Source organism: Felis catus, chromosome C1, assembly GCF_018350175.1.
Source record: "Felis catus isolate Fca126 chromosome C1, F.catus_Fca126_mat1.0, whole genome shotgun sequence".
In the NCBI taxonomy this organism is placed as follows: domain Eukaryota; kingdom Metazoa; phylum Chordata; class Mammalia; order Carnivora; family Felidae; genus Felis; species Felis catus.
In genome coordinates, this window is record NC_058375.1 from 17,714,016 (window position 1) to 17,740,978 (window position 26,963).

General features: G+C 48.7%; 1 protein-coding gene across 3 annotated transcripts; it reads right to left on the reverse strand.

The window, feature by feature from the left end:
- Positions 1-280: 280 nt before the first annotated feature.
- On the reverse strand, positions 281-26,963 carry CNR2 (cannabinoid receptor 2). 3 transcript variants are annotated; one of them, XM_045035285.1, is made up of 4 exons: positions 26,771-26,963; positions 26,179-26,291; positions 10,549-10,636; positions 281-3,497 (listed from the first exon to the last, which is right to left on the reverse strand). In XM_045035285.1, exon 4 carries the CDS (start codon positions 3,450-3,452, stop codon positions 2,370-2,372), a length of 1,083 nt encoding a protein of 360 aa, XP_044891220.1. In that variant the 5' UTR covers positions 3,453-3,497; positions 10,549-10,636; positions 26,179-26,291; positions 26,771-26,963; the 3' UTR covers positions 281-2,369. The 3 variants fall into 3 exon arrangements, with proteins under 3 accessions (XP_044891220.1, XP_044891219.1, XP_019691945.1); XM_045035284.1 differs by having other exon boundaries at positions 10,549-10,764; XM_019836386.3 differs by lacking the exon at positions 10,549-10,636.

Sequence of the window (26,963 nt, forward strand, 5' to 3'; positions counted from 1 at the left end):
GACCAGCCCTCTTAAGACTCTATGCTGGGTTGTCAGGGAGCACTGGGGACCAGGAGGTGAACGTGTAGCTCATCTCATGGGGGGAGACTAGCCAGTGACTGCCATTTAACACAGTCCATGATCTGGGCTGTAACAGAGGGGTAGGATTTGTCTTTGGGGGTTGTACTGAAATGAATAATGGTCACCCCCAAATTTCATGTACACTCGGAACCAGTGAATGTTTCCTTGTTTGAAAATAGCCTTTGTAGATGTCATTTGTTAAATTATAATGAAGTCATACTGGATTAGGATGTGCCTTTAATTCAATGATTGGTGTCCTTAAAAGAAGATGCCGGGAGAGGTGGGGAGGGGAGGGCCATATGAAGACGGAGGCAGAGACTGGAGTTCTGTTGCCACAAGCCAAAGAACATCAGGAACTCCCAGGAGTGGGAAGAAGCCAGGAAGGATACTGTCCTTGAACCTCTGGAAGGAACATGGCCCTGCTGATGCCTTGATTTTTGGACTGTAGCTTCCGGAACTGTGAAATAATGAATTTCTGTTGTTTTAAGCCACTCAGTTTGTGGAAAACTGTTACCGGAAATTAACACAGGACATACAATGAAGTGCAGTGAGAAATAATGGTGAGTTAAGAGAGCAACAATCTGATGTTACAGAAATCGAGTATTATTCCTCATTGACAGAATTTGGCTGAACTAAGCCAAAAGGTTAGTGGGAAAGGGTTGGAAACCCCAGTTTGGGGTACATATTGGCAATGTGACCTCAGGCAAGTGATTTTGCCTCTTCGATAGTTCCTTATCCATAAAACAAGGATCTTCAGACCCTCGTGGTCAGGCTATTATGAGGACTAAATGAAATACCTCATTTGGAAGCACTCATCCTGGTGTGTGGCACATAGTAAAGCCTCAATAAAAACGAGCTGACATTTCTGACCAACCTAAAGTTGTCTCAGTTAGTCCCTTTCCCTTGACTAATGAGTTCCTTCATTGTACCACCAGTAATTATCTTCGTTAGTGGCTGTCTTTCCCACCAGAATGTAAAATGTAAGTCCTTTTAGGTGGGGGCAGAGTCTCATTTATGGCTGCACACGGGACCTAGCATGAAGCCTGGCACGTATTTGTGAGATGGGTGCATGAATGAATGAATGAATGAATGAATGAATAGTGGACACCTTGCCTTGTAAACATTAAATGAAGACATGTTTGAACAATATCTTGCCTTTTACTCTCTCTGTGGTCCCACATAACTGCATTAGAATGCCTCTGTAATCTTCCCCACCAACAACAATTTCTCTTGCCTGTTTTAAGCTTCTTTGGTAGGAACACAGCTTCCCTGATACGTAAAATATGGGTGTCCTGGAATGTTCGGAAGCACGGGGCTGTGTTCTTGCTGGCGATAACAGACTGTGGGATGTCAGTCCCATGCCTGGCACATAGGAAGGGAATTTCCCCCTCCTCTCACTTGCTCTGTTTATTTTTTGCTGTAGGGGTGTGGAAGAGACAAAGGGGCTGAATTGAGGGACAGCGGAGAACAATTTGGGAGTTTATGAAATCCTAGTGAATGTCTTTCTTTTTCTCAGAGCTGTATTAGATTGGGGCACTGCTTGCTTCCAGGGGAACCAAACCATCAAATAGGACTTCACGGGATCAAGAAGATGCTCTGAAAATTCTGTGTCTTGCACAGTGTCAGCCTCCCCTGTATCCCCGGGACCTAGGTCACAGTGGCTGTGAGTGGAGATTCTCAGGATGTCAAGTGGGGCCATTGCACTAATGGCAAGATTCCCTGAGCTGGAGGCTTGTCAATTACCTACGAAAGAGGTGGATCGACCCCCTTGAGCCTCATCATATCAAAGTTTTTCATCCTCAGTAGGAAAGGATGACCAGAAAGTGGGGTCTTTCATAGCCTTAGAGCCAAGGAGGCCCTGACAATTAAGCAAGGACAGGGTTGGCCAGCCATCGCATCCGATACTTTGAGATCCCAGGAAAAGAATCCATTCTTCTTCCCAGATGTCCTCCAAGTCCCTTGTTGCTGAGCCTGAAGGCTCCATCTGGCTGCGGTCTCTGCGGTCTCTGGAGGACGCAAGCACTAAGCCATCTTGTTGGGGAGGTTCTCCTAATCTGACGAGCACTGAGCCTGCCCAGGCCTCTTGCCCACGTTGCCACTCCTCACAGGGCCTAGCTCTCCAACAGTCTGTGTGCAAATAGGCGTGGCCAGGCTACCTGCCAAGGGTGGGTGCCATCAGTCATCAGTGAAAAGGGGTAAGTGTCCAGGCCCCTGGGGCTGGCTCAAGTAAGACAATAGGGTCAAGGTGGCTCTCTCTCCTCCAGGGAGTGAAATGATTGGCTCAGCTTGTTGAACTGTGAGAGGCCTCATCAGCAATCAGAGCAGTAGAGTCCTCTGGAATCTGGCCACGGGGTGATTTTCACATCAGCCTCTGTCTCAGTAACTGAGGACCTCGGGACTTCTTTGCTTCCTTCAAGCCCACGTCTCCTCAGATGCTTCCTCCAGTGGGCCAGGCAGCGGTGGGCAGAGGAGCGGATCTCCCCACTCCTCAGGGCATAGATAATGGGGTTGACCATGGAGTTGACAAGGCAGAGCAAGGAGCAGAAGGCGAAGACCTTCTTGACCTGGTCACTTAGGGTGGCGGTCAGGCTGTAGACCATGAGCGCCAGCACCGGGAACCAGCAGATGAAAAGCACAGCCAGCACCACCCCCAGGGTCTTGGCCAACCTCACATCCAGCCTCATCCGTGCCATTCCTGGCACCTGCCTGTCCTGGTGTTCAGCCAAGCTGGCTACATGCTGATGGGCCTTCCAGAGGACGTGCCCGTAAGTGTAGATGATGCCAAAGAAGAGGAAGGCAATGAACAGGAGCCAGCCCAGCAGATAGTTATTGGGAATCAGGGGGAAAAGCTCAGAGCAGGGACTGGGACAGCAGGTCCATCCCATAAGGGGCAGGTAGGAGACAAATGCTGAGAGGACCCACATGATGCCCAGGGTTGCCAGCGCCCTCCCACGGGTGAGTAGGGCTTTGTATGTGGGTGGGTAGCACAGACAGAGGTAGCGGTCAATGGCGGTCAGCAGTAGGCTGCCTACAGAGGCTGTGAAGGTAATGGTCACGCTGCCAATCTTCAGCAGGAAGACAGCCTGAGAGTCCACGCCGTGGAAGACGTGGAAATTGACAAAGTTGCAAGCAAAGATCACGCTGGCCAGGAAGTCAGCCACAGCCAAGCTGCTAATGAACAGATACGAAGGCTTCCTGCGGAGCCGGTGGGAGGACAGGATCAGGTAGAGCACGGCCAGGTTCTCCAGGGCGCTTAGCAGGGCCAGGGAGGTGCACAGCACCGCGATAGCGATCCTCTGGGAAGCGTTCAGGACCATGTACTCTTTCATGGGGTTGAAATCCAAGCCGTCCTTGCAGCCATTGGCCGCCTCCATCACCCAGCGTCTCTCCATGAGGTGGGTCCCTTGGCTCCTGCCGGGCTTGCCAAGAAGCCTTTGCTGTAGTACAGTGAGGGGAAGAAATGAGTCTTTTTTCAATTAGCGCAATAACGGCTTCACACAATCACCGGCTCTAGCCACACCCTTTACCTGTGTGGATGGGTCTTGCGTTGCCATAGCGATTTAGACCTTTCAACTTTTGAAAAAAAATTGTGTTTTGTTCCCCTGTATTTTGCCCTGGCTCCATCCCACTGGGTCACTAGGTCTGTACTGGTTGCTTTGCTTTAGGAGAGGTATGTGGGAATTCAAGAAGCACAAGGGGCCTGCAAGGTTTTGGGTCTTTTGTTTTCAAAAAGACCAATCCTGAGACTTCCCTTTGAAAGTAAAAGAAATCTCCAAGCGTCAAAAAACTGAGAGGAAATCAAAACCAAGAAAAAAATGGAATCCAGAGTGATAAGGCGGGAGGGGATTTTTTCCATCGGCCTTTTGTTCGGTTTTGTTTTGTTTGTCGGTTTCGGTAAGTAAGATGCTGAAGCTTTAACAACAAAGATGAGTCTTTGGCCTCACGCCAGTAGGGTTGCCAGATAAAATATAGGAATCCAGATAAACCTGAATGTCAGATAATGAATCATTTTTTAGTATAAGTATTCTAAATATTGAGGAAAACCGAACCAGGGCTCCCAAATATTATAGGGGACATCATTAGATATTATTAGAAAGCAGACTGGAAATTTCTCTAGAGAGATACACTTTCTAGCCAGGTGATCCAAGATTCCCACATGGAGAAGCCCATGGTGTTTGAGCTCACAATGCAAAATTACAAAATACTTAAGAATCTATGGACAAGAGTTAACAGAAATGTCAGACAGTGGAATGAGACTTCCCAGGACTTTGTGTCATTCTTGGGAATATGTTTAATATAATTAAACAATAAGGGCTCAAAAACATGGGTACATAATGGGAGACTGTCTAGGCAGATTTAAAAACGAATCAAGTAGAATTTCTGGAACTGAAAAATAAAGTCTTTGAAAAAAGAAACTCTTAAAGGCAGGTTAAAAAAACAGAACAGGGGCGCCTGGGTGGCGCAGTCGGTTAAGCGTCCGACTTCGGCTCAGGTCACGATCTCGCGGTCCGTGAGTTCGAGCCCCGCGTCGGGCTCTGGGCTGATGGCTCAGAGCCTGGAGCCTGCTTCCGATTCTGTGTCTCCCTCTCTCTCTGCCCCTCCCCCGTTCATGCTCTGTCTCTCTCTGTCTCAAAAATAAATAAAAAACATTAAAAAAATTAAAACAAACAAACAAACAAAAAAAACAGAACAGATTCGTTGGAAAGCACTGAACCCGAAGGTAGAGCTGAAGAGATTTCTTGAAACGTAGCACAAAGAGACAAAGAGATGGGACAGATAAAAGAGAGGTTAAGAGGCATGAAGGATTGAATGAAAAGTCCTATAATATATCTAATTGGAGTTTCAGAAGGGAAAAATAGAATTGAGGGTAGGCATTGGGGAGGCCAAAGAGGGAGGCGGATGGTGGAGAATCGTCCAGAATTCTCCTCAGATTCAGAAATCACAGTGAACTCTGAGCAGAATTTTATTTTATTTATTTTATTTTATAAGTATCTTTTTAACGTTTATTTATTTATGTTGAGAGAGAGAGAGACTTTGCGCGTGCATGCAGGTGGGGGAGGGGCAGAGAGAGGGAGAGAGAGAACCCCAGGCAGGCTCTGCACTGTCAGCACTGAGCCCTAAGCTCAAACTCACAAACCATGAGGTCATCACCTGAGCAGAAATTGGATGCTTAACTGACTGAGCCACCCAGGTTCCCCTGCACCCCCCCAGCATACTTTTAAAAACAAACTAATTCGACGTTCACATATATCATAATTAAACTTCCGAACACCAAAGACAGAGAAAAAATTAAAAGCAATCAGAGGGAAAGGACACACTACCTGCAAATGAATCATAATTAAATTTAAAAGCTGATTTTCCAAAAGCAACAATAGACGCCAGAAGAAAGAGGTGGGAGGGAGGTAACTAAAGTACAACTCAAAATAAATAAATAGAAGTAGACGTATCTAGTAACAGACCTTTACTGAAAGAACATTTAAACGATGTGCCATCACCAGAAAGAAATTTTTCATAGAGGAAAGAATAGGAAGGCAAGAAGGAACTGTGAACAAATAAATTGCTAAATGTATGTGTAAATAAAAACAACAGTTTGTATACAACACTAATAAGAATGCTGATGATCAGTTTGGAGGGCATAAAGAAAAAAATGGAAGCAAAATTGTGAATGACAGTAACACAAGCCAAGAAAGAGAAAGAGTGGAAGCTTTATTTAGGAAGTGAGTAAAGGCATTTATCTACTTCAGGATTTTAAAAATCAAGCATCATCTCCTACCTGGTTGACTTTGATAGTTTACTAACTGGGCTTCTGGAGTGATCCTTTTAAAATATGTCAGAGGGTGCTACTCATTGTCTGAAATTTTGTATAGGACCCATTCCATTTGGTGTAAAAGCCAAAGTACTTACAATGGCCTAAAGGGCTTTATGTGTTCTGGCCCTAGTATCTCTAATATCATGCTTTCCTTGGTCAACCAGCTTTAGCCACACTGGATGCCTGAGGTGTCTAACCTCCTGCCACAGGACATTTGCACTGGCTGTTCCCTCTATCTGAGCACACTTTCCCTAGATATATGCTTGACTTAGTCGCTCACCTTCTTCAAGTCTTGGCTTGAGTTTTACCTTTTCAATGACATCTTTCTTACCACTCTATTTAATACTGTAACTCACACCAACCTCCTGCTCTTCTGGTCCCCCTCCCTCTGCTCTATGTTTTATTTTTTCCCATATCACTTATCACTTTCTAACATACACTTTACCCTACATAACTTATCTATGTATTATGTTTTATTGTTTATTGTCTGTTGTTCCACTAGAATTTAAGCTCCATGAGGTCAAGGAGTTATTTTGTTCACTCATATAAGGTCTTAGAATAGTATCTGGTACCTAATAGGTACTCAATAAATATTGTGGACTTGAAGTGAAGTGAAATTGAATAATGACTGACTTTAGCATTCCTTTCTCAGAAATTGATAGATTAAGTTGACAACATACTAATTAATAGAATGTACAATATTCGAACATTCAGTGAACAACCTTGATCCAATAGTTAATATAGATGGGCACCTGGCTGTCTCAGTTGGTAGTACATGCGACTCTTGATCTCAGGGTTGTGAGTTCAAGCCCCACGTTGGGTGTAGAGATTACTTAAAAATAAAATTAAAAAAATAGTCATATATGAAACTCAGCACCCAAGAATTAGAGAATACACACTGTTTTCAAGCAATTTACCAAAACTGGATAAGTCTTAGGTGAAAAGTAAATTTTAACAAATTTAAAATAATCTGTAACATACAAACCATGTTCTCTGACCATAGTGCAATTTATTAAGAACTTAAAAAAATATAACTAACAAACTTCATAGTACGAAGCTTCAAAAACACTTCTGAAGGGGCGCCTGGGTGGCTCAGTCGGTTGAGCGTCCGACTTCGGCTCAGGTCACGATCTCGCGGTTCGTGAGTTCAAGCCCCGCGTCGGGCTCTGGGCTGACGGCTCAGAGCCTGGAGCCTGTTTCAGATTCTGTGTCTCCCTCTCTCTCTCTGACCCTCCCCCGTTCATGCTCTGTCTCTCTCTGTCTCAAAAATAAATAAACATTAAAAAAATTATTAAAAAAAACCCACTTCTGAATAATTCTTGGGTCAAGAAATCATAAAGGGAGTCCGAAAATACTTAGAATTGTAACATTAAAATTCGTGGGATGCATCTGAGCAGCACCGAAAAGGAAATCTATAGCCCCACATGCTCATAGTGGAAAAGGGAAAAACATGTGCTAGCCATCACAAAATTAGAAAAGGGACAACAGCATAAATACAAAGAAGGCAGAAGACAGAAATCAGAAGAGAAGAAATTAATTACATAGGAAACTAATGGAGACTGGAAAAGACTGAGGCTAGTTTTTTGAAAAGGTGATAAAATAGGCAACCCTCAGGAAAGATTTTTTTTTTAATGTTTATTTTATTTTTTTATTTTTGAGAGAGAGAGAGAGCACAAGTGGGGAAGGGGCAGAGAAAGAAGGGGGAGGAAGATCCCAAGTGAGCGCCGTGCTGACAGCACAGAGCCCTATATGGGGCGCAAACTCACGAACCGTGAGATCGTGACCTGAGCCGAAGTCAGACACTTAACCTTGCCTGAGCCACCCAGGTGCCCCTTCAGGAAAGATTTCTGAAGAAAAAAGGAGAGAAAAATAATGGTGTGAAAGAGAAATGGTCAATGATCCTTTGTTGTTGACGTTGTTGCTATTGTTTTTGGTCAATGATCCTTTGAAAAGATGTTTAACCTCGATAACGTCCACAGAAATGTAAGTTTCGCTCCAATCAGGTTGGTAAAACCTTAAACCTGAGAGGGGCGCCTGGGTGGCTCAGGTCATGACTGCAGTTCGTGAGATCGAGCCCTGAAACTTGCTCTGCACTGACAGTGTGGAGCCAGCTTGGGATTCTCTCTCTCTCTCTCTCTCTCTCTCTCTCTCTCTCTCTTTCTCTCTCTGCCCTTCCCCCACTTGCATGCTCTCTCTGTCTATCACTCTCTCTCTCTCTCAAAATAAATAAATAAACTTAAAAAAACATTAAACCTGATGATACTGAGCGTTGGAGAAGGCGCAGACCAAAAAGAATTTTCAGCACTGCGACGGGGGTATAAGCTGGCACAACCACTGTGGAGAGCAGTTTGGCAAAATCTGGCAAAGTTGATGTGCCCCTGCCCTTGAATGCACCAGTTTCTCTCCCGGGAATATGCTCCTGAGGGACACCGACACGTGTGACCGAGGAGACAGCAACAAGGTTGTTTACTTAACTCTCCTGTTTCTATTTATTTATTTATTTACTTATTTAAAAAAAAAATAATGTTTGTTTTTGAGAGAGAGAGAGAGAGAGGGAGAGAGCAAGCAGGGGAGGGGCAGAGAGAGGGGGAAACACAGAACCCGAAGCAGGTTCCAGGCTCTGAGCTGTCAGCACAGAGCCCGAGGCGGGGCTCGAACTCACGAGCTGTGAGACCATGAGCCAAAGTTGGATGCTCCACCCACTGAGCCATCCAGGCGCCCCCTTACTTATTTTTTAAATGATATGTGGCTCACATGAAGCCTTCGCGGGATGGCGCTGGCCCACGCCAGCATGCTGTGCTGCGTGTGGACGGCCAGGCAGGGCAGGGCACAGCGCCCAGCAGCCACGGCTGGCAGTCCTATCCGGCTCAGCTGCTCCACCAGATGCCCCACTGGTTCCCAGATAGCTCTGCTTTCTTGCACCTCTGCCCACACCTCCGCCCCAGGGTTCCTTTTTCTGGCTCACCTTCCTTCTTTTCCTTCCTTCTGGACTCATCTTTCGCCCAGTGAAGGCTTCCTCGATCCCCCATCAGTCTGGAAGCTCCCAGTCTTACTCTGCTTATGTTGTAACCAGTTCTGCACTAGGCTTTTCTCCCACCGGAGGAATAACCGCACTAACCAACATTTGTACGGGACTGAAATTCTACAAAGTAATTTGCCACCATCTACTTCATACAACTTGACAATATAAAGATTAGGGTTATTGTTCTTGCATAGGTAAAGTGGGCTCAGAGATGTTAAACCACTTGGCGGAGGTCCCACAGCTTGGCAAGGTCAGGGACTGGGCTTTCGTTATTTCTGGGTCTTTTAGTGCCTTGCGCAACGCCTGCCATCTACACAGTAGGTGCTCAAAAACTCCCTAATGAATGAACCCCATTTGCCTCAAGTGGAGTGGACCCCAAGTAAGAATGTGAGGGGGAGGGGAGCACATCCTGTAGGTTAAAATTCCAGCAGGGTGGCCTTGTTGAAGATACCGAATGCCTCAGTCTTCCCACTTCTCATCTGTAAATGGGTTTTGTGAGGCTTTAAGTACATTAATATACTATCTGAAAGTGCTGCTGCTGCTGCTGATGATGATGAGCATCTTCCAATGGGGATAACTCACCTACTCCATGAGGTTCTTAAGAATAACATGCCAGGGGGTGCCTGGGTGGCTCAGTCAGTTGAGCGTCGGACTCTTGGTTTCCGCTCAGGTCATGATCTCACAGTTCATGAGTTCGAGCCCTGCATCGGGCTCTGTGCCGATGGTGCAGAGCCTGCTTGGGATTCTCTCTCTCTCCCTCTCTCTCCGCCCTTCCCACGTCTCTCTCTCTCCAAAATAAATAAATAAACTTAAAAAAAATAATAACATGCTTGGCACATCACAAGAGCTTGATAAATGTTAACCCTTATTATAATCCAGGTTAAAAAATTTTTTTTTTAATTTTTATTTATTTTTGAGAGAGAGACAGAGCGCGAGATGAAGAAAGCAGAGAGAGAGGGAGACACAGAATCTGAAACAGTTTCGGGCTCTGAGCTGTCAGCACAGAGCCGGACACGGGACTTGAACTCGTGAACTCTGAGATCATGACCTGAGCCGAACTCAGACGCTCATCTGACTGAGCCACCCAGGCGCCGCTAGGGTTTCAAAAATTGTAAGACAGCAGAATAATTTTTACAATTGGTGGAACCCCTATTCGTAAGTCAGGTAAAATCTGAGCTCACGTCACTGGTAGCCTCTCTTCAAGGCAACCCGAGGAACGTCGGAAACCTCTCGTCTAATCCAGATCCATCATTTTAACGTTAAGAAAACAGTCCAAGGGTGGGGATACAATCCCTGAGGTCGCCCAGCAAAAGAGCAGCAGACCTGAAACTAGACTTCACATCCCCCCAAATCACAAGACAAGACTCTTGTTTTGTAGGCACAGAGGTGACCCTACCGACAGAAGTGTTTCCCTGAGACGTACAGTTTGCTGAATGTCGCTAAAGTCACATCTGAGCTGAGACAGGAAATGGTGCCGGCCGAGTTCTCAGCCCTGGTCATGAATGAGTGACAGACGGTGCAAACCTTTCTCGGTTCCCACGTCCCCACCCTGTCACTTCTGGAAGCTTCCTCCCTGCACCCTGCGGCCCCAGCCAAACTCCCCTCTCCCTGAATTTCCCTGGGAAAACGGTCCCCTTCCCACCAGAGCATGGCTTACCCCACGCAGCGTCCAGCCTAGAAGAGAGACGCCAGAGAGGTGGCCGCCGGCATTCTGTGCTGCCCCCAGGTCTGGCGTGGCCACTGACCTGTGGTGGTGTCCAAATTGGGCAAGGTCAGGAAACGCAGGCCCTTGGAGGGAGGGCCTGACAAGACAACATCCGACGGCAACAGGATGCACAAAGCAACAGGAAACCCAGCTCCCTGTCTGGTTTCCCTGTGGGCGGATAGAAATACCTTCTGGAGTCAGGGCATCTGGCTCCCGGACGGGCCTGCTTCCAGGGCGAGGACTGGTCTGAATGCCCGGCACGGGGAGAGACCCAGCGTGGGCTGCGCGACAGAGGTGGAACCGTTCCACCTCTGCCTTGTCTCATCATGTGACTCCGGGCAAGTCCCTTCGACTTTCTGAGCCCCTTTCTCAGTGACTTATTTTCTTGAATGTTTACTTACTTATTTTGAGAGAGAGCGAGCGAGACAGAGGGCAGGGGAAGGGGCAGAGAGAGAGAGGAAGAGAGAGAATCCCAAGCAGGCTCTGAGATGTCAGTGCAGAGCTCGAGCCCACGAGCCCGTGAGACCATGACCTGAGCTGTCATCAAGAGTCGGCCGCTCCACCGACTGAGTCTCCCAGGCGCCCCCCATCCCCTTTTCTCATTTATGAAACGGCAGTGACAATACCTGTCCCATTCTCCTTGGAAAGACCAATTGGTTGATGACCTCCACCATGGCTGTTGAAGCCAGTGAGCTGTGATGGGGGTAGCCATCTTTTCAAAGTGTGTGTAAGACTTTATGTCTGTACATTTTTTAGGGGAAAGCGTTCATATTTTTTTTAATTTTTTTTTTTTTTGCATTTATTTATTTTTGAGAGACAGAGAGAGACAGCAGGAGCAGGGGAGGGGCAGAGAGAGAGGGAGACACAGAATCCGGAGCAGGCTCCAGGCTCCGAGCTGTCGGCAGAGAGCCCGACGCGGGGCTCGAACCCACGAACTGTGAGATCATGACCTGAGCCAAAGTCGGACGCTCAACCGACTGAGCCACCCAGGCGCCCCCATATATATATATATATATATATATATATATATATATATATATATATATATATATCACTGTGTCAATGAAGTTCCCAATAGTAAGAAGCACCAAATCATACAAAACCATTTTGTGGCCGACTCTGTACAAATGCAGGATGAAAAGGGAACCAACCTTGGGGCTCCTGGGTGGCTCAGTTGGTTAAGTGGCCTGCTTTGGCTCAGGGCATGATCTCGCGGTTCATGAGTTCGAGCCTCGCGTCGGGCTCTGTGCCGACAGTTCGGAGCCTGGAGCCTCCTTCGGATTCTGTGTCTCCCTCTCTCTCTGCCCCTTCCCCGCTCATACTCTGTCTCTCTCTGTCTCTCAAAAATGAATAAACGTTAAAAAAATTTTTTTTAAAAAAGAGAACCAACCAGGGACACCTGGGTGGCTCCGTTGGTTGAGCCTCTGACTCTCGATTTTGGCTCAGGTCAGGATTCCAGGGTCATGGGATCGAGCCCTGCGTGGGGCTCTGTGCTGAGCGTGGAGCCTGCTTGAGATTCTCCCTCTCCCTCTCTCCCTCTGCCCCTCTCCCCACCTCGCTCTCTCTTTAAAAAAAAAAAAAAAAAAAAAAAAAGAACCAGGCAAGTGCTAACCCCACCTAAGAAACATGTCGAAGTCCTCAAACTGCCTGACACTCTTCTCAGACAGCATGTCCATGCTGTGGTGGGTTGGCAGGGCCTGCAGTCCTAGAGCCCTCATGCTGAGTGTCTGGGAAGGGAACCTTCAGGCAGGGGGATGTGGGGGGGCGGTGGTGGTGGGTGGGTGCCCCTGGGGGGTTTTCCTACCTGAACTGAAAGTGTGAAGTGAAAGAATGGGCCCCAGGGTAACAGCTGCCCCCACGTTAAAGCCTGAGGGCACCAGGGACCCTTTGAATGTGGCTACTACACCTGCAAGTGAAAAGCTGAGATTGGAGGTCAAGAGCGGTCATTTTTCTCTCTGACTGGGAGTGCGGAGGCCTGGGTTCTAGTCCCTGTTCTGCTACTGATCGTCATTGGGCAGCTCCCTTCTCCTTTCTGGGTCTTTCTTTTTGCATCTTTAAAGCAGGTGGGTAGAGTGGGTGATTTCTTAGGTCTCCTCCTGGAAATTCACCACGTTGAATCCCAGACCTCCTTGGATTCGAACCCAGCACTCCATTTCGTGGGCTGTGTGACACTGGGCAAGTTACCTCCCCTCTGTTTCATCCCGCTGTGAACCGGTGAGAAATACCACCCACAGGGCATTGCTGTACCGATTAAGTAACCGAAGTTTCCTAAATTCATGGTGCTGTGCCTGGCTGACAGTACGTGTCCAATAAAAGGCAGGAAAGAACTCAGTTGAGTTAGAATTCTTACAGGATTCTGTGCTCAAGGCTTGTCTGACCTTCCTCTGAGAGCTGAGGCAAATAGAAAGATCTCTGTCATTCTTAGCTGACACTTTATCACCATGAAGGCCAAACCATCACATTTTTAAAACCCTGCTTGACCCACATGACCTTCTTGGCCTGCAGTCTGGGCTCTTGGCGCTATGTCCAGCTGTAGGAAGGGAGTCACGGGGCCTTCCTTCCACATTTCTTCTCCTACTTCCCTTCTGTGCTTGATAGCCCTTGGCTGCAAGTTGCAAGGAAGTTCTCTGGGATTTGGGGCTGTAGGCTATTGTCCTTTACCCAAATCTTATCTATTTTTTTCAGGTCCTGTATCAAGGCCTCCTTCTCCAGGAAGCATTCTCTGGTTTCCTGTAACCCTTCCAGGTGGTTGAAACTCATTGAGTCCTGCTGTATGGATCACCATCTACCTTCTGTTATTTGTATCAGTAATATTTGTCTCCTCTTGCTTCCTGGATTGTGAGCTTCTAGTTTTGAGAGTTGAATCTGGGGGTCAGGGAGGGAAGACATCTTTGTATTCTAGTTCCCCTTACAACGAAACGAAGTTCTTGTAATGAGGGGTTCTGAGCTAGGCTCAGCAGCCCTCATGGAGGTGGAACTCAGCCCAGGTAAGCAAGACAATTAGGTGGCCCTGAGCCACCACCCCCTGTTCCCAAGCCATGACAGACAGTGCCCATCGGCCCCAATTCCCCCTCATCCTGAGCCTCACCCTAGTGCCCTTTATCCAGGGAACCAGCCTTCTAGAAAGAGATGGGAACCACAAACAGCAGGTATAAGGCAGAAAGTGAACTAAAAGGTTGGCAACTGTCCAGGCTCTTTTTGACCTTGTAAATAGACCACTACGGTAGTCATCCCAGAGGAGGTGGGACAGATTGTGAGTGAAGGAACTTAAAAATCTCTCCAGTGATGTGGACGCCTGGGTGGCTCAGTGGGTTAAGCATCTGACTTTGGCTCAGGTCATGATCTCACGATCTGTGAGTTCGAGCCCTGCATCGGGCTCTGTGTTGACAGCTCAGAGCCTGGAGCCTGCTTCGGATTCTGTGTCTTGCTCTCTCTCTTCCCCTCCCCTGCTTGTGCTCTGTCTCTCTCTCTCAAAAATAAATAAACATTAAAAAAAATTAAAAAGAAATCTCTCCAGTGATATAAGCCCTAGGAGAAGCTTATGGATGTGAGGCAAAATATGGAAATTGTCCTAGGGAAGGGATACAAAGGGCTGCGCAGACCGATTTCTTCTATTTTTTTTAATTAAAATTTTTTTTTTTTATTTGAGAGGGAGAGAGAGAACGAGCAAGAGGGGAGAGGGACAGAGGAAGAGATAGAAAGAATCCCAAGCAGGCTGCATACTCAGCGCAGAGCCTGAAGCCGGACTGGGTCCCCCAACCCTGGGATCATGGCCTGAGCTCAAATCAGGAGTCCGACGCTTAACTGACTGAGCCACCCAGGCGCCTCAAACTGATTTCTTTCATACACTTTTCCTGGGATTTCCAGCACTTGAGCACAAGGCCTGGCATAAAGTAGGCACTTAAATATTTTAAAATCAACACGTTGAATGAATGAACGAACAAATGTCCTATTGGGAAAAAAGCAGGCTTCTTCAGAGAGACTTTGTATTTGCTTTTCCCTCCGCTGCCAGGAGGTTCAGAGCTAAACACGATGCAAGCCTGCAGTCCTGGTTCGTTCAAGGTTGGTTCCTGATTCATTTCTTCTCTCTTTTAGTGGTTTCTAATGCTTTGCTTTTATTTCCACTGCCCTAATTCATAAGATAGACCTCCTCTAGTTCTTTAAGGGAAGGATTTTTAATTTATAGAATTGGCGCCAAGGATCACCATGAAGGCCTTTCTCAAACATCTAACGGTTGGCAAAAAAATCTCACTCCCCATGAGTCTGCCCTGTGGGGCTGGAAGTTTCCGTCCTGTCTGCTGTCCACTCGCTGTTCATCGCTCCCACCAGGGGCCTGTGGGATCACTACCTGCTGTCTGGATACTTGTTCTCCCTGGACCTTCCTTCCTCGTCTTTCTGTATCGTCTCCAGCCTCCCTCCTGGGAGGAATTAAGCTAAACAGTGTCTGAGACCTCTTTCCACGGTAGCAAAGGTTAAAGGGCAAAGCTTTGGAATGAAACATTGCCGGCTTCAAATCCCAGCTCTGCCATTGGGCTGTGTGACCTGAGGGCGAGTTACTCAGACTCTCCGAGCCTCAGTTTCTTCATCTGTGACTGGGGAAACTATTACTACCTGCATTCTTTTTTTTTCTTTTTTTCTTTCTTTTTTTAAAATTTTTTTTTTCAACGTTTATTTATTTTTGGGACAGAGAGAGACAGAGCATGAACGGGGGAGGGGCAGAGAAAGAGGGAGACACAGATTCGGAAACAGGCTCCAGGCTCTGAGCCATCATCAGTCCAGAGCCAGACGCGGGGCTCGAACTCCCGGACCGCGAGATCGTGACCTGGCTGAAGTCGGACGCTTAACCGACTGTGCCACCCAGGCGCCCCACTACCTGCATTCTTGATGTGCAGATTAAGTAACGATTTAAAACAAGCAGTCGCGTGGGGGCCTGAATGGACTATAGCGTGTTGGTGTGTGATGTGGTGGAAAGAAAAGGGTCTCACGCTAAGCCGCAGATGCTCAGGGTTTGAGCCTGGCTCTGGCACCAGTTGGTGCTATGGAGAAGTCACTTTCCCTCCCTGTCCCCAGTGCTGCCATCTGAGAAGAAGATCGAAGGATAATGATGACGAGGGCTTGGCATTGTACTAGCGCCCTCCACACATTATCTCACTGAAACCTCAAAACAACCCTGTGCAAGGCTGGTGTAATTATTTTCCACATTTTCCAGATGAGGAAAGCGGGGTCCAGGGATGGATGTAAGAAACGTGCTGGGGGCACCGGGCACGTGTTCATTCCTCTGAAGACGCAGGGTCCCGTCCTGTTGGTTTCTGTTCCTTAATTCTTGGTAATTAACTGACTGATCTGAAATCTTCCCACAGGACAGGGTGGTTGAGTCTTTTCAGATCTTTTCTTCCTTTTTTCAACTACCTTATGTTCCAGCAACTTCCCTTTCAGAGAATGAACCAATGGTGCCCACATCCATATCATATTTGACAGTTTGCACAGTGGGGAGGGCTCACGATCGTATCTGAAGCAGGTAGCATGTCTTGAGCAAATGGGTGCAGAGAGGGCAAGTCACTTACCCCAAGTTCACAGCAAGTGCCAGGCAAAGCTAGGACTTGAGCCCCAGTGCTCCGACAAAGTCAGGTTGGTAAAGGGACAGGATCCAATGCATGACCTTGCCCGGGGGCGAGGGGCCCTAACCACAGCAAATAGGTGATCTTTGTCCTTTAGCCCCAGGGGCAAATTGCATCGTTTCTCTTTCTGGCTTTTTCCTTTTTGGACCAATTTCACTCAGCAATGCCTCCCTTGCTTACATTAGCTGATCTAGATTTTAGTCTTATCCCCGCCAACCGGATGGAGTCCTGACCTCCTCACCCCCAAGGATTTGCCAGTCAGGCTCTTGGGGCTTTGGAGTCAGACAGACCCGACTTCCAGAACTGGCACAGCCAAGTGTTAGCTTTGTGCCCTCAGATAAAGTCACTTCTGGGGGTGCTCGGGTGGCTCAGTCGGTTCAGCGTCCGACTTTGGCTTAGGTCATGATCTCCCGGTTCATGGGTTTGAGCTGTCAAGGCAGAGCTCGCTTCGGATTCTTTGTCCCCCCCAACCCACTCCCAGTCTCTGCCCCTCCCCCCTCACGCTGTCTTTCTCAAAAATAGACACTAAAAATGTCACTTCATTCACTTCTTTTCCTCTGTTTCCTCATCCATAAAATGGGAATAACAAATAGTACATACTTCACCGGTGGTGGTGAAGCACGAGAATTAATTGAGATAGCATCATGCTTAACACAGTGCCTGGCACACAGTAAGCCCTCCGTGGATGGCAGATTCTATCTATCTATCTATCTATAATATATATATATATATATATATAGTAGAGACTATATATATACACACACACACACACAATATGTGTACATATTACAGCTTTCTCCTCACTTCCCCAAATTCTTTGCTAAGTGACACCGAGTGACAATGTCATTTCTGTTTTGCCCTTGGGCTGGTGGAGGGGGGTCTAGGAGAACAGAGCAGTTGAGAGGCAGGATGGAGAGTGGGACAGTGTTAGGGGAGCAGAGGGAGAAGATTCTGTTTCCATTCAGGATGTTAGGAATTGAGTGAACCGGAAGCTGAGGATGTGCCGGGAGCCTAATGGATTATTAACCAGGCTGGGGTAAAGCAGTCAGCACCCGCCAGCCTGCAACTGGGACAAGAGCCCTGGGCCAAGGAGACAGGCTTCTGGTTCCAGCTTGGGGTGGAAACGATGGCCGGGTAACCTCAGGCAAAACAGTCTTCTTCTCAGCGTGCCCATCTGTACCAGGAAGGGGTTTTCGATGACATCTCAAAGGGTCCTTCTTTCCAACTTGAAGTTGTGCAGTTAACCACATGGGGCAGGGGGGTTGTTGTTCACTTGCAGAAGAGCTGGGCATGAGAAAGTCAGCTTAGGAAAGCCTGGAGCAGCAGATCTCAAACTCTGGGCTCTCTGCACCCCTTTACTATCTTAAAAAATCACCAGACCCTAGAGGGCTTTCATTGATGTAGGTTACATCTCTCACTCTTTACTGTATTAGAGAATAAACCTGGCAACTTAAAAAATGTGTTTAGTGAAACTATATTACATGTTAATAGCAATAACCTATTTTTTTTTAATTTTTTAATGTTTATTTATTTTTGGGACAGAGAGAGACAGAGCATGAACGGGGGAGGAGCAGAGAGAGAGGGAGACACAGAATCGGAAGGAGGCTCCAGGCTCTGGGCCATCAGCCCAGAGCCCGACGCGGGGCTCGAACTCACGGACCGTGAGATCGTGACCTGAGCTGAAGTCGGACGCTCAACCGACTGAGCCACCCAGGCGCCCTGCAATAACCTATTTTTTAAAAATATTTATTTATTTGGGGGAGAGCATAAGCAGGGGAGGGGACCTAAGAGGCGGGGGACAGGGGATCTGAAGCAGGCTCTGCGCTGACAGGCTGATAGCAGCGAGCCAGATGTGGGGCTCGAACCCACAAACTACGAGGTCATGATCTCTGCCAAAGTTGGACGCTCAACTGACTGAGCCACCCAGGTGCCCCTAGAAATAGCCTATTTTTTTTTTAATTTTTTTAACGTTTATTTTTGAGACAGAGAGAGACAGAGCATGAACAGGGGAGGGTCAGAGAGAGAGGGAGACACAGAATCCGAAGCAGGCTCCAGGCTCCGAGCTGTCAGCACAGAGGCCGACCCGGGGCTCGAACTCACGAACCGTGAGCTCATGACCTGAGCCGAAGTCGGACGCTTAACCGACGGAGCCACCCAGGCACCCCAGAAATAGCCTATTTTTAATGAAAATAGTTTTGGGCGAAAGGAAGTCTCTTAATTATCTGGCAGCCGGATTCTCATCTCTGCTTCTGCATTCAGCCTATTGTCATAGGTCATTGTGGTTAAAGTATGTGAGGAAAATGAATTTGTCACCACCCTTTACTACTTCCTTTGTGGCAGGCTCTCCAAGAGGCTTTTTACCTGCATCGTTTCCTTTATCCTGCGAACCGCACTTGTGGGTGGATTGTCTTATTTTCCCTATTTTAAGATGATGGTGCTGGGGCCCAGCTGGATGGATCCGCCCCAGGTCACACGACTTGCAGGTGGCAGAGTCAGAACTCCGGCTTGGGTGGCTACGCGCGTGGCGGACCCTGTCCGCGGGAGGGACGCACTCGGGGCGACAATCTCTTCCCTTTCCTTTTCATCCTTTCCTCTTTGAGCCCCTCTGTGCTGACAGCTCAGAGCTTGGAGCCTGCTTCGGATTCTGTGTCTCCCTCTCTCTCTGCCCCTCCTCCATTCACACTCTATCTCTCTTTCTCTCAAAAATAAATAAAAACATTTTTAAAAAATGTATGGGGGGGGAAAGGGGCTGATGGAATGTGTATCAGCAGGAAGAACATGCCGGGCTTGACGTTTCAGAAGTGATTCTCAAAGGATCTTCGACAAGAGCACTTAGGACAAGCCTTTAGGAGATTCCCCTGCCCTGCTGAAAGGTGCAGGAGAGGGTGGGGTCTTGGGGGATCGAACCTAAATGCTAACAGCTTCCTGTGCGCCAAGCTTGGCTTCGCGTGTGAACTCAGTTAATCTGCACAATAATCAGGGAAGGACGGTACTGTTATCATCGGTTCCCTTTTGCAGACAGACACGAAGTGACTTGCCTGAGGTCATACGAAAGGGCAGAGCCCAATTCAAACCCAGGCTTGGCCCGTAATCATGGGACCTCTCCTCCCAGTTGCTCAGTGGGTCCCTGCAGCTTTCTCCTGAGGACCTCTGTCCTTTCTGAGGAGGGGGCGGGGGCGCTTCTTGAAATTCTGGAAGTAGCATAAGGTCCCCTGTTTCCTGCTTTACCAGATCCCAGGGTTCAGGGTCTCAGGATGGGGTGTCTGATGACAGGTGTCTTAGTTTTGCCCTAGCAGGGAGCCCCCCTGTGATTCAGGGCCCGTTACTCTGATTCCCTGCCTTTTACCTTTATCTCTGTAACAGGGATTTAAAAAAGGCCTATACCTCTCTTTCAAAGAAAACCTGCTACGGAAAATTTTGGAAACTCAGTCACGTTAAATTCTGCATGACTGATAACAGTGCATGGATCTCCCTGACCCTGAGGGCGAAGTTTGGTCATTGGTCATTGGGAAGTGTGTGTGTGTGTGTGTGTGTGTGTATGGCGGCTGACCCCTTCTGACCATGAAGTGCTCCCTGTAGGGCAAACAAGGCCTTACAACCAGGGGGCAGAGAGGTGTGATGATGGGGACTCTTCGTGGTGGCTTCTCTATACAGCAGAGAGTAGGCAAGGGCTAATTAAGTGGTGGATATTCTGAATCACCTGCAGCTTCCCCAGGTTCTTCTACTTCTCCCTGGCTTGCCCAGATCCCAAAGGGTGTGGTCCCTGCCCTAACCTTGATTCTGGTTGTTTCTTTTTTTTTTTTTAATGTTTATTTATTTTTGAGACAGAGACAGAGCATGAATGGGGGAGGGGCAGAGAGAGAGGGAGACACAGAGTCAGAAGCAGGCTCCAGGCTCTGAGCCATCAGCCCAGAGCCCGACGCGGGGCTCGAACTCACGAACCGTGAGATCGTGACCTGAGCCGAAGTCGGACGCTCAACCGACTGAGCCACCCAGGCGCCCCTGATTCTGGTTGTTTCTAGTTGCACCGTGGGGGTTGCAATTCAGACCAGTTCTCCAAACGGAGGTGGGAGCGGTGGGGCGACAGAGCCATGGAACACAGTGGTGATCACGACAATAATGGAAAGTAACACTGAATGAGCGCTTACTGTATACTGTGTGCCAGACCATTCTATGCCCTTTGCGCAGTAATTCATATATTCTGCACGACAAGCCAACGAGGGGACTGGTAGCATTCCCATTTCATAATCGAGGAAACTGGCATCCGCAGAGGGGCTGATTCATAAGACTTTGGGCCCCTAACATCTGGGGTGACAAAGTGGCTAGAGGGCCGCGGGGACAGCTGGATCCAGCACACTGATTCCCTCGGTACACCAGCTCGCAAGGAGGCCTGGAGTTCCATCTCCTGCTTCCGGAAGGAGAGGTGGTCAACAGATAAGGATCAACTGAGAATAAGAAATTTACAAGCAAGCTCTGTGCTGTCAGCACAGAGCCCAACATGGGCCTCGATCTCACAAACGGTGAGATCATGACCTGAGCCGACATCAAGAGTCAGACGCTTAACCCACTGAGCCACCCAGGCGCCCCTACAGACAGAGGTTTAAGAGGCCGCCCCAAGTCACGGTTGTGAGTTCGGATTCTGCCTCTCATTAGGTCCGTTGTGTCTTGGGCAGATTGCCTCACCTCCCTGAGCCTCAGTGTCCTCATCTGTAAAATGGGGATAATGAAAGTACTCAGGGCTGTTGTGAGGAGTGTATGGGGCAGGGGGCATGTAGCAGACGCATAGCTCAGTACCTTACTCTACCCTCAATTAAGGTCGTCTGTCTGTGTGCCAGGTTATCTAAGGGTCATGGCCAAAACTGAAAGAGTAAAATAAAACAGAGTGAGGGCGTCAGACTAGAATATCTCCAATCTCTTCCGACTTGGGAGCTGTTTCACTGTAATATATTATGTTAGAAACCCCAATAGGAATTATTTGAGCCATTTTGTAATTGTGTATGGCTTGTGAAAAAGGAAGCGATTTTAAGTTAAATGTACTATTTTCAATACGTGTATCATTTCAGAATTTTCCCTAAGATTTATTTTAAACCCTTTAAATTATATGCGTGATGTGTGAAGATAACTTTTGACTTCTCCCCACCTTCCAAGGGGCACGTATGCTCCTTTCTGCTGTGCAGTCACAACAGAAGAAAATGCCTGGTTAGTGAACACATTTTGAGGGAATGTTAATATTGGGACCAAATGGACATTACAATAGGCTGCAGGATGGGAATCACTTTCATGACCGGAGGGTTTGAATTCTTTTTTTTTTTTTTAATTTTTCTAATGTTTATTTATTTTTGAGGAGGGGGGGAAACAGGGGCAGAGAGAGAGCACACACACACACAGAATCCAGAGCTCCAGGCTCTGAGCTGTTAGCACAGGGTCCGACACGGGGCTTCAACTCAAGAACAGGGGGGTCATAACCTGAGTTGAAGTTGGATGCTTAACGACTGAGCCACCCAAGTACCCTGAGGGTTTGAATTCTTGCATTCAATGCTTAAAAAGCCAATTTGTACTTTAAAAAGTTTTTTTAATTCCTCATGGCTTTCTTTTGTCATTTTTAAAAATTTTATTACTTTTTTGATGTTTATTTTTGAGGGAGACAGAGACAGAGTGTGAGGGGCAGAGAGCGAGGGAGACACAGAATCTGAAGCAGGCTCCTGGCTCTGAGCTGTCAGCACAGAGCCCGGCGCAGAACTCGAACCCACAACCATGAGCTCATGACCTGAGCAGAAGCTGGACACTTACCCACTGAGCCACCCAGGTGCCCCTAGCTTGTACCTTTTTAAAAAGAATCTCACGTTTGTCACAGGCAAGAGAAAATAATCTGAGGTCCCTATTTGCAAGCCTCTCTCTGCATTTGCCTGGCAAGTGTGGATCGCCTTTATGCCCAACACAGGAGAAGAAAGAACACGTTATTTTCTCTTTTTAACAATCTTGAAATGTGGAGAAGCATAAGAACTTCCCTGAAACGCTTTGTAAGTAACTTGATCAGATAAACACAACTTATGAATCTTGAGGCAAATTTTCAGAGGAGGTATTATTTTCCTTCTTATTTCCTTGTGTTTTTGACATCAGAGTTCCTTTTGCATCCTGTCTTTGATCATTGGTTCAATAAGGGTGTAAATTAAATAATAAACAATTAAGAATAAGACCAGTGTGGGGCGCCTGGGTGGCGCAGTCGGTTAAGCGTCCGACTTCAGCCAGGTCACGATCTCGCGGTCCGTGAGTTCGAGCCCCGCGTCAGGCTCTGGGCTGATGGCTCGGAGCCTGGAGCCTGTTTCCGATTCTGTGTCTCCCCCTCTCTCTGCCCCTCCCCTGTTCATGCTCTGTCTCTCTCTGTCCCAAAAATAAATAAAAAACGTTGAAAAAAAAATTAAAAAAAAAAAAAGAATAAGACCAGTGTAAAACCATATATATCAGCTAAAGCCACTCTAGTCGCCAAAGAAGAAACATCCTGGGTGGGAATTCATTAGGTTATCATTCATTTGATCACCACTGACTTCTGCTTTTAATTCTTTTTATTTTAAGAAGCTCTCAGTCTGAATAAAAACAATCTTCTAAATAGCAAAAATAATTATTCGCTAATTTTTTAAAAAAATGGAACCAAGCACCATGAACTTCTAGTGTGTGAACCTTCTGGAATACCTTCCTCCTTGTTGGGAAAACCTCGTGGAAAGTAATGGAAACACAGAGCTGAGCTTGACTCTGGTCTCTACCGTTTGCCCGCTCTGACTGGGCCTTGGTGACCTCATCTGCCAAGTGGGTATTATTAAGATAGGACTCGTGTGAAGTCTTCGAGAAGGTCCGTGAGACACCCTGCACCCCCGCCCGGTTCTCAGCAGGCTCCCACCCCCTCCTCTCAGCTCCGTCAGATTTCCCAGGACCCAGGCAGATCCACGGAGACCCACAGAGGACGATTCACTGTCCAGCAGAGGCAACACCGTGAACGCAGCTGTGGTTCTCGGAGGAACTTTGGGGTGGCCCCAACCCCCCAGGGAGAGGAGGGCGGAGGGGGGGTGGTAGCTGTAGTGGGAGGGGCTGCCTCTGACTCACTGTGCGAGCAGAAGATTGGGGGCCTCCTCTGGAGGGGTAGGAGCAGGTGGGGGGAGGAGAAGGGAGGCAGCAAAGCCCATAGGACACTCAGCCCAACCCATTTCTGTCCGGAGGTCTCCCCAACATTCTTCTGATTTGGATGGGACCTCAGCAGCCTTCCTTCCCAAGCTTGGCTTTTAAAAAAAATGTTTTTTTAATGTTTATTTATTATTGAGAGACAGAGAGACACAGAGCATGAGCAGGGGAGGGGCCGAGAGATGGAGAGACACAGAATCCGAAGCAGGCTCCAGGCTCCGAGCTGTCAGCACAGAGCCCCACACGGGGCTCGAACTCACAAACCGCCAGATCCTGACCTGAGCCGAAGCTGGGCGCTTAACCGACGGAGCCACCCAGGCACCCTCCCCCAAGCTTGGCTTTAATGACACTGGGGGGCTCCTCCCCTTCTGATCTACCCTATTGATGATCTGCCTTTCTCTGCCATTTTCTTTCCTTGGCATTTGGGGGGTCTCCCCTGCATGGGGGTGGGGCAGGATACACCCCATGTTCTGTGGACCCTATCTTTCCCCAGGAGATGGAGGGAAGAGGGAATTATGGTCTTCAATTTCCTTTTCCGAGCTCGGCTGGAAGAGGGCTGATGGTTCTTCAAGCCTGCATGACACCTCAGTGCTTGCAAGGTACTCTCCACACCTGTTCTCTTTGGGTCTCACTACAGTGCACCCGGTTCTGGCTTCAGACAGACCCAGGTTTGAGTCCCGGCCTGGCCGTGTGCCACCCGCTGTGTGACCTTGGGCTAGGTCTTAATCCTGAGTGAGCTTTAGTTTCTCACCTCTCAGATGTGGGTGGTGAGAGCCTGTGTCTCCCTCACAGGCTGTCGTGAGCACTGGACAAGGTGAGGCAGCCGTGCTGGCAGAGTTCCAGCAGGTAGTGAACTCTCACTAAATGTTAACTTAAAGAAAGGGGCTCCCCTTTGCGGCAGATTGGTAGGCTTTGCTTCATTTTTGGAGTTGGAGAAACTGTAGGTTAGAAAGGTGATGTATGGGGCACCTGGGTGGCGCAGTCGGTTAAGCGTCCGACTTCAGCCAGGTCACGATCTCGCGGTCCGTGAGTTCGAGCCCCGTGTCGGGCTCTGGGCAGATGGCTCAGAGCCTGGAGCCTGTTTCCGAATCTGTGTCTCCCTCTCTCTCTGCTCCTCCCCTGTTCATGCTCTGTCTCTCTCTGTCCCAAAAATAAATAAACGTTGAAAAAAAAAAAGTTAAAAAAAAAAAAAAAGAAAGGTGATGTGACTCCCCCAAGGCCATCTGACTCATTGGTGAGGGGGACTTGTGTCTTCCACAGCATTCAGCGATTGATAGCACAGGCTTTGGAGCCCAGAGAGCTGGACTTGACGCTCTTCCTTGGCCTTGAATTCAAGGTCAACCTTGAATGAGTCACCATTGCCTGCGAGCCTTGTCTCACAGGCTGCCTGTCTCCCTTCAAAGAGTGTCCTTGGTTTCTCCTGGCTCAGGGCCTTTTTGCAGGGGTTGTTGGGGTAGAAAGCAGAAGCTATCTGAAGACAGCCCTTCTTCCTGTCCTTTGTGAAAATCTGAGTGCGGTGCTGTTAAGTGGGTGTCCCAGGAGGGTGGGGAGAAGAGCCTACATCTGTGACCCAAAGCCAAGGACACAGGACAGATGGCCCCGGGCTAAGAAGGGACCAGAGGTCACGGGTCCCTTGAGTGTCGACATCCTGGGCTCTGCTGTCTTGGGGAGATGGTGGGGCCTCTGGGGGAAGTTACTGGGTGGCTCACCCTGAAGTTGAATCCAAAGCACAGTGGTTTCAAATCCTGGCAAAGAATCCGGACTCCAGGCCTGCCAGGGAAGTGGACAGGGCTGGACTTCAGGGAAATCAAACCCCTTTGGACAATGGGCATCTATCACAGGAGGAACCAGGGTGGCACCAAGGCCGGGCGCCTCCCTCGTTCTGTGCTCTGTACGAGACCCTAGGACGCCATGTGCGTTGCTGGAAGGTGAGAGAAACTCGCTACACACCGAGACCCCATCGCTGACCAGCTCAGTAGGGTGAGAGCTCGGAGTCCTACTGAACATGCTTAATAAGAATGGATAAAAGAACATTCTGTGCACGTTTGAGAGCACAGGGTAAGTAAGATTAACAGGTGCACCGAGATGAGGGGGAACAGAAGAGATACACTGGAGGGCTCTGCTCGGCTGGGCCGTGCTCCCATTTTGCCCACCTTAACCACATGGTCTTAACCCTCCCAAAGGTAAAGGACAGCTTCATTGGTAGAAATTAATGCTAGGGCCAGAGTCGTTAGGGTGCTGACTCCCAGGGACTCCCCGGATTCCTCCACGGCCCTTCCTCTGCCCTAGTCCTGGCCTTTGCGTCCTCAAGGCATCTACCTGCCACCCATTGGAGAGAAAAACAGCCTGCAGCCATGACGTCCTTATCTCTACTCCATAGCAAGAGCCGATGGATGAAGATCAGAGTCTTTCCACTGTAGTCATTTGCTGACCCAGGTGCCCGCCTGGCGTCAGCATCATCCAGCCCGCCCTCACCACAGGCCCACGAGTGCTGGCATCGGGCCCAACATTCGCAGAAGAGGCAGCCGCATGGGAAGGAAGGGGACCGATTTTCCTGAGGCCGTGGGGTTACCTACCAGTGCTGAGATTCACCTGGGTGCTGGCCCAGGGCACACTCGTAAACACGACTGTCCTGCTAAGTGGAACCGCCATGGAGCGGACCCCTGGCCTCCTGAGTCTAGTGTGGCTCTAATGCTGCGGAACTGTCCCAGACGGGGAAGCTGTGCTCCCTGAGCCTCAGCCTTGCCCCCCCCCCAACCCCCCCCGTCCAGCAGAGGGGCCCTGTACTCACCAGATGACCTCTAAGGCCTCTTCCAGCCGATCTATTGGGGTTCTTTCTGGGCCCACTGTCTGTTCATTAGGCCTGACCTTGTAAGGCAGGACACCCCGGTGGTGAAAGGGTGACTGTGGAACAGAGAGTCTGAGTTCAAGCCAGTGTCTCACTGAATGTGACATTAGGTAAGTCACTTCCCCCCATCTGTGGGGGGGGGGAGGGATAACAGTCCTGACTGCAGACAGATGTGAGGGTTAACTAAGTCAAGCCCTGCATGCATTAAGGCTCTCTGTGTGTCAGTGAGCGTCTCCTTCTGTCCTGACCTTGGTGGTCCTGTCCAAAGGGGAGGACGGCACCAGCCCTGAGCCTTCCTGTGACTGGTCCTCAAAAACCTCAGGAGTCCCCCTCATACGGCAGCAATTTCCCGGCCCCAGGCAGTCCTCCCCCCCCAGCTCCTTAGATCCCTGGAGGGAAGGGGTGAAGTAAGGCACAGGTTTTCTGGAAGGCAGCTATATGCTAACTAACCGCTAGGCCACCGGTGCCCCACAGAACACAGTTTTCCGAAATGAGGAAGAGGCCCCAAAGAAAACAGCTGCAGACAGCTACTCACGGTGATCTGTGGCTGAGCTCCCTGATCCTGCTGGGCGCTGAGGAGTCCTGGCAGTCGTGTCTAGGTGGTGGGTCTGGGTCCCAGTCAGAGCCCCTGTTGAACAGCCACCCCAAACAGCTTTCACTTGCTTTTGCTCTTTCTCACAGATGAGTGAGTGTGGGGAAGCCTGGCCTTCCGTCCCTGTCACCACTTC